This window comes from Babylonia areolata, chromosome 4, assembly GCF_041734735.1.
Source record: "Babylonia areolata isolate BAREFJ2019XMU chromosome 4, ASM4173473v1, whole genome shotgun sequence".
Taxonomy (NCBI): domain Eukaryota; kingdom Metazoa; phylum Mollusca; class Gastropoda; order Neogastropoda; family Buccinidae; genus Babylonia; species Babylonia areolata.
Genome location: NC_134879.1, coordinates 54,370,856 through 54,378,355, shown reverse-complemented (window position 1 = coordinate 54,378,355; position 7,500 = coordinate 54,370,856). Strand labels below are relative to the sequence as shown.

General features: G+C 47.0%; 1 protein-coding gene across 1 annotated transcript in view; it reads right to left on the bottom strand.

Annotated features, from left to right (window-relative positions):
- LOC143281747 (uncharacterized) overlaps positions 1-7,500 on the bottom strand; it is a 22,427-nt gene that overhangs the window by 2,773 nt on the left and 12,154 nt on the right. Inside the window, exons 2-3 of the mRNA XM_076587025.1 lie at positions 3,513-3,707; positions 2,792-2,920 (exon numbers count right to left, since the gene is read on the bottom strand). Coding sequence (XP_076443140.1) covers positions 2,792-2,920; positions 3,513-3,605 — 222 coding nt within the window. The 5' untranslated portion in view covers positions 3,606-3,707. The remainder of the gene's footprint in view (positions 1-2,791; positions 2,921-3,512; positions 3,708-7,500) is intronic.

The window sequence follows — 7,500 nt, the reverse complement described above, 5'->3', positions numbered from 1 at the left end:
GTGGGTGGCTAGGTGGCTGGGTGGGTTGGTAGGTTGGTGGGTGGCTAGGTGGCTGGGTGGGTTGGTGGGTGGCTAGGTGGCTGGGTGGGTTGGTAGGTTGGTGGGTGGCTGGGTGGGTTGGTGGGTGGCTGGGTGGCTGGGTGGGTTGGTGGGTGGCTGGGTGGCTGGGTGGGTTGGTAGGTTGGTGGGTGGCTGGGTGGCTGGGTGGGTTGGTGGGTGGCTAGGTGGCTGGGTGGGTTGGTAGGTTGGTGGGTGGCTGGGTGGCTGGGTGGGTTGGTGGGTGGCTGGGTGGCTGGGTGGGTTGGTAGGTTGGTGGGTGGCTGGGTGGCTGGGTGGGTTGGTGGGTGGTTGGGTGGCTGGGTGGGTTGGTAGGTTGGTGGGTGGCTGGGTGGGTTAGTGGGTGGCTGGGTGGCTGGTTGGGTTGGTAGGTTGGTGGGTGGCTGGGTGGCTGGGTGGGTTGGTGGGTGGCTAGGTGGCTGGGTGGGTTGGTGGGTGGCTGGGTGGCTGGGTGGGTTGGTGGGTGGCTGGGTGGGTGTCACACAGGACATGGGGTCTTTGAAATGGAGTGGATTTTTTGTTTAATGTCCCGTTACATATGCTGGTGATCGTGTGTGTGTGTGTGTGTGTGTGTGTGTGTGTGTGTGTGTGTTTGTCAGTGTGTTGTGTGTTTGTCAGTGTGTGTGTGTGTGTGCGTGCGTGCGTGCGTGCGCGCGCGCGCGCGCGCGCGTGTGTGTGTGTGTGTGTGTGTGTGTGCGCGCATGCAAGGTTATGTGAATTATATAATTGGTATGGATTATATATACTGCTGAATAACAGCTGGTTTTACTGATGTACGTCGTTGTTTTAACTATTGTATGATGTTTTCATCTGTTACTCTTACTGTGCTTGTCGCTCTGGTTGATTTGTGATTATTCTATGAGATCGATTAGCAATAACTTTGTATCTATGCATTCTATGTTCCTTATGTATTTATGATGACTGTGAAGGTATGTAATCATTACATGTGTATGATTGTTATCATCGCACGATAGATCCTTATCAACTTAGCATTTCAGCATTCTATGTCTTTTATGTGTTTACATTGAGTGACTGTGATTTTGGAGTTTTTTTGGTTTTTGTTTTACCTAAAATACACCACACATGAATTTCTCTTATTGAGATAATAAAGTATTATGTATTCTATATTATTTGTTAAAGTATACATGTTCACAGCTGAATGTAATATATATATATATATATATATATATATATATATATATATATATATATATATATATATATATGAACCGTGATAGCATGTTGTAAGAAAATACTTGTAGGTGGGAATGTGAGCAATGTCTAAACGGGCGGGAAGATATCATATATGAAAATAAGCGAACTTGAAGTTGTTGTGGTTGTGGATCTTTGCGATCGGCTTCGGATCCATTCTGTTTACGGATACCCAGATTCAAACAGTCGACTGTTGGCCGCCGTTCAAGGTATCTGGACCTTGCAATTGGAATGAACTTCCTCTTTCTCTTCGTCAGGTCTCCGCACTCAGCTCTTTCAAGTCCGGTCTTAAAACCCACCTCTTCCCAAAATAGCCTCCCTTCCCTGCCTCTTCCTTGTCTTCAGTTTTTTTGTTTTTGTTTTTTTGTTTTATGCATGCGTGTGAATGACTGGTGCGAAAGCACTTTGATTTGTCTGTGCACAAGATTCAGCGCTATATAAATATAACAATTATTATTATAATGATAATAATTATTATCACTGTGGCAGTGGAAAAAGAGTAATGGCAGCAACATAAAGGGAAAGAGCGGCTCTCTGAATGTCACACACTGAATGAACGCCTCAGTGCAGACAATTTTGTGGACCAGGCAAGATGACTGCACACCAGTGCAGCGACTGAATCTTGATCAAAAGTGCAATAACCCCGAAAAAAGAGAGAGTAAAAGACCACATAGTTAACTCACTCAGTACGGCCAGTCCTCTCTTCTCCTCTACACAGACCCCTCGGATGTCTAGTGGGTGTCTCAATGACCCAACCTTTAGCTTCTGTCGTCAGAATTGTGGTATTCTTTGTCAACATTCACCTCTTCAGTATAAGAGCCTTCCGCTTGCAATATTTTGATGGTGGTAAGTGGGGTGAAACGCTGTTAACGTCGTCTCTTTCGCCGTTCGTATGGAGAGAGTTAAGTCACAAAATTTACCAGTGAATTGCCACGAGAACTGACAGGTGATAGGTCCCAAAATGTGTAGTTACTATACTTCTTTTTCTTCGTTCGTGGGCTGCAAACTCCCACGTTCACTCGTATGTACACGAGTGGACTTTTACGTGTGTGACCGTTTTTACCCTGCCATGTAAGCAGCCATACTCCGTTTTCAGGGGTGTGCATGTTCTCGTGTTTCCATAACCCACCGAACGCTGACATGGATTACAGGATCTTAAACGTTCGTATTTGATCTTCTGAACAGGGTTCACAGAAGAAAAATGAAGAACTACTCGTATACACACGAAGGAGGTTTAGGCACAAGCAGGTCTGTACCAATGTTGACCTGGGAGATCGGAAAAATCTCCACTCTTTAGAATAGAATAGAATAGAATAGAATAGAATAGAATAGAAAATGTCTTTATTACCCAGTGTACCGGGGCCACAAGGAATATTGTGACCACCAGACGCCGGTTACCAGGATTCGAACCCGGGACCCTCAGATTGAAAGTCTAAACGCTTTAACCACTCGGCTGTTGCGCCCGTCTTTTAGTGTACTAAAAAATAGGAAATGATGGTGTCGTGGTGTCCTACCACCTTACATGTTCCTGCTTCTTGAGGGTGAGGTCAGTGTGCTGGCTGATGATGCCCTCCAGGTGGTCCAGTCTCTCCTCCAGGTGGTCAACCTTGCTCGTCAGGGTGTGGATGCTGGGCGCAGGCTCCCACACAGTCTGCACGCAGTCCAGGAAGCAAAAGGGTGATGAATGAATGACTTTAATTCATAAGATAGGGCGAGGTAAAACAACAATGTCCACACTTGGGTTCGTGAGTTCACAGTGCCCCTACCCACCCAAAAACACATACATAGATACACATAGTCGTGCGCGCGCGCGCACAGAGAGAGAGAGACAGAGACAGAGAGAGAGACAGAGAGAGAGAGAGAACACGAAAGGAAGTGGGAAACACAGCGCACGCGCGCGCGTGTGTGTGTGCTCGCCCCACCTCCCCCTCCACACAAACAAAACACAAATAGACACACAAAACACACACACAAACACACACACACACACAACACAAACACACACACACACACACACACACACACAACACACACACACACACACACACACACAAACACATACAACGCACACATACAACACACACACACACACACACACACACACACACACAACACACACACACACACCACACACACACACAACACACACACACACACGACACACACACACAACACACACACACACACACACACACACACACACACACACACACACACACACACACACACACACTGTCACTCACTTTCCTGAGAGTCGACTCATTGCCATCCAGGTCAGTGATTATTGTCGACCGCTTGGGAGCGAAGGTTTTGATGTTTTGTTGTCTGCGAGCCATCCGGACTGTACGTACACACCTGCCTGTTGTCTGTCTGTCTGTCTGTCTGCCTGTCAAAGGATGCTGGGCTGTCAGTGTCACTGTGGGGCCTATAGCTTCCGGCTGTCAGAAGGAAAGAACACACACTGTGACATTATTTTTGAAATTTTGGGGGTAGGAGTGGTAGGTGGGGTTGGGGGAGTCGTTTTAATAATAATAATAATATTATTATTATTATTATTATTATTATTATTATTATTATATAGCGCTGAATTTTGTGCACAGACAAATCAAAGCGCTTTCGCACCAGTCATTCACACGCATGCATAACTCTAAAACTGGAATCAGTCCATCGCAGGAATGAAGCGCAGAAATGATAAATTTGACACTACCAAGAAACGAGAGGGAGAGAGAGAGAGAGAGAGAGAGAGAGAGGAGAGATGGGTGGGGGGCAGGGAGGGGGGGGGGGCAGACAGAAACAGAGAGATGGGAAAGAAACACAGACACACACAAAGAGACAGATACACAGACAGACAGCCACACAGACCGACCGACCGACCGACCGACAGACTACAGACAGAGAAAAGCTGACTAACATAGAGAAGCAAAACAGAAAGATGGAAACAACATAAGATAAAGAGTACTGTGTTATTCATTTTCTGTCTGATTCAGTGACACAGCCAGTAAACCTGTTCAGTGTTACCAGAGATGCGTTTATCTGGAGAAAGAATACACTGGATTCCCGTTAGTGATGGTCAGTGCATTGTTCTGGGTTCTGAGTGTGCATCTACCTTTTCTTTTTGTTTTGAATGAATGTCTGTGCCCTAGTCCATCAACAGCGAAAAAGCAGCGCCATTGTGTTTGCGTTGTTTCCATCTTATAACGGTGTTTGCCGGCCGCGTACACCGCTCAACTGTAAATGGTATTCGGATGTGTACATCAGCAAGACTGTTCACAGTGTACACTTATTTCTTTTTCTTTTTTTTTCTTCTCTCCATCAAGCTGATTTCGGAATAAACTGTCAATGCAACAAATGATTGTACATACACGCAAATTAGCACAAAGCAGTAGAATGGATAGAAGAATATGGCTACATGGTCATGGTTTTAATACTTTGATTCATTTTAAGTTGCGCAGCACAGCTATAATATCGAATTTTGGGTATCTGTTAAGAGGTCGTTATAATGATGATAATAATGATAGTATTTATATAGCGCTGAATCTTGTGCAGAGACAACTCAAAGCGCTTTCACACCAGTCATTCACACGCATGCAGAACTCTAAAACTGAAGAAGAAACTGAAGACAAGGAAGAGGCAGGGGAGGGAGGCTATATCTTGTGAAGAGGTGGGTTTTAAAGCCAGACTTGAAAGAGCTGAGTGCGGAGCGAAAGAGGAAGCTCATTCCAGAGACAGAGAAAGAACGGCGTCCAACAGTGGAGTGTTTGAATCTGGGTATGCGTTAACATTGTGGATCCGAAGCCGATCGTTGAGAGCGAGATGGAGTGCAGAGGTGGAGGCTGCCACAAAGATAGGAAGGGGCAGATTTGTGAATAGATAAGAGGTCGTACAGTGAACAATGCTTTGAAAATGGAATATTTCAGTGAATGATGTCGTTGCCATGTAATGGCATCTCCGTAAGGAGTCTATGATGCACTAGCCACATTAACTCACTCAGTACGGCCAGTCCTCTCTTCTCCTCTACACAGTCCCCTCGGATGTCCAGTGGGTGTCTGAATGACCCAACCTTTAGCTTCCGTCGTCAGAAATTGTGGTATTCTTTGTCAACATTCACCTCTTCAGTATAAGAGCCTTCCACTTGCAATATTTTGATGATGGTAATTGGGGTGAAACGCTGTTAACGTCGTCTCTTTCGCCGTTCGTGTGGAGAGAGTTAAAGTCAGGAACATACTACAGACGGTTTACCTGAGGCAGAGAGAATTGCGAACACAGTGTTCTCAGTTTTGTGTGCACTGAGTGACATCAGTTTGTCCGGACTGTACACTACTCGGCACGAACCTGCTGTTCTCCGTGCTTTACACGGCGTGGAAAACCCCAGCAGATTATAATGTAATGAACGATCACTATGCCAAGAAAGGAGGTGTTCTTGTGTGTGTGTGTGTGTGTGTGTGTGTGTGTGTGTGTGTGTGTGTGTGTGCGTGCGCGCGTGTGCGTGTATGTGTGTGTGTGTGTGTGTGCGTGCGCGCGCGTGTGTATGTGTGTGTGCGTGTATGTGTGCGCGCGCGTGTGTGTGTATATGTGTGTGCGCGCGCGTGCGTGTGTGTATGTGTGCGTGTGTGTATGTGTATGTGTGTGTGAGTGTGTGTGCGTGCGCGCGCGCGTTTGTGTGTGAGAGAGAGCTGGGTGGTGGTGGTGGTATCTAACACTACGCTGACACTACCACAGCCATGACGTAAAAGAACACATGACAGCGGGCAGAAGCGAGAAAAAAGCCCTACCCCCCCCCCCCCCAACAACTAATCTTCACGCTGGCCGCCACTGTGAAGGGAAACCCTCAATTAACCTGTTACATACCGCCGGTACGGAGTGCCAATCCAGCAACCCCTAGCAATCATTTCTGCACCGTTCTTCACACGGCGCTCAGTTTGTTGCGTTCAGGGTTAATGTGTACACATTTACCCACCACCCAAGGGAAGTGTGTGAGTGTGGGTGGTGGTGGTGGTGGTGGTGGGGGTGCGTAGGTGGAGGGGGGGGGGGACGGGAGAAGGACGGGTGGTGGGGAGGGGAGAGGGTATATGAGCACAAACTAAAGACAGACTGACAGATAACTGAGGAGTATAAACCACACGGCACTTTTGGCTCGGCACTGTTCGCGACCTGGATTAACAACAGGTTAACACTTAACCTGACAGAGGCCACAGTTTGTAAACTTCACAGAGAGATAGAGAGAAGAGAGAGAGAGGGAGAGAGAGAGAGAGAGAGAGAGAGAGAGAGAGAGACAGACAGACAGACAGACAGAGAGACAGAGACAGAGACAGAGGGTGATCGGAAATGTCCCAGCAACAGCAGTAATTAATAATGGTAGGCATACAGAGAGAGAAACTTCCTTATCTCCTTTATCCCCACAACCCCCAACTCCCACCCCCCCTCGCAACCCCCCCCCCCCTACACCCATCTGCGCGCAACCTTGTCCACACCACTCCCTAACAGTGTAGCAGCACTCAAATGAACCCTGGATTGCAGTTAAGTTGTCGGGGAGCCCGCGTCTTAAAAATCAATGCCTTATCGCACAACTTGGAATGCCCGGTGCACACGAGTTAAACTAGGCCAGTACGTGGGATTCATGGTGGAATCAACAACAGACCCCCCCCAAATCTCTCACCCCCACCGCCCCCCTATCACCCCCCCCCCCCAACCCCCCCGAGCCCCCAACTCCCACTTCGCCTGTACAAGACCTTCAGAATGAACTAAAAACGGCGCGAGCCTTGGCCCGACTGATAAAAAGCGAGCACCTGTTCTGAGAATTAAAGCAAACAAACAAAAAAAACAAAAACAAAAAACCCAAAAAAACCCCACAAAACAAAAAAAACAACAACAAAAAACAAAACAAAAAACAACAACAAAAAACAACAACAAAAAACAACAACAAAAAACAAACACACAAACAAACAAACAAACACAGCAACAACAACAACAACAACAACAACAGTAATCGAAGTAACATGTTTTATGTTCCCTGTCTCTGTCTGTCTGTCTCTTTCTCTTTTTGTCTTTAGAAAGAGAGAGAGAGAGGGGGGGAGACAGACAGAGAGAGAGAGAGAGAGAGGGAGAGAGAGAGAGAGGGGAGGGAAACAGAGATACAGACAGAGATAGACAAACAGAGACAGAGAGAGAGAGGCAGAGAGATACAGAAAGAGAAACAGAGAGAGGGAGAGAGAGAGAGAGAAACAGAGAGAG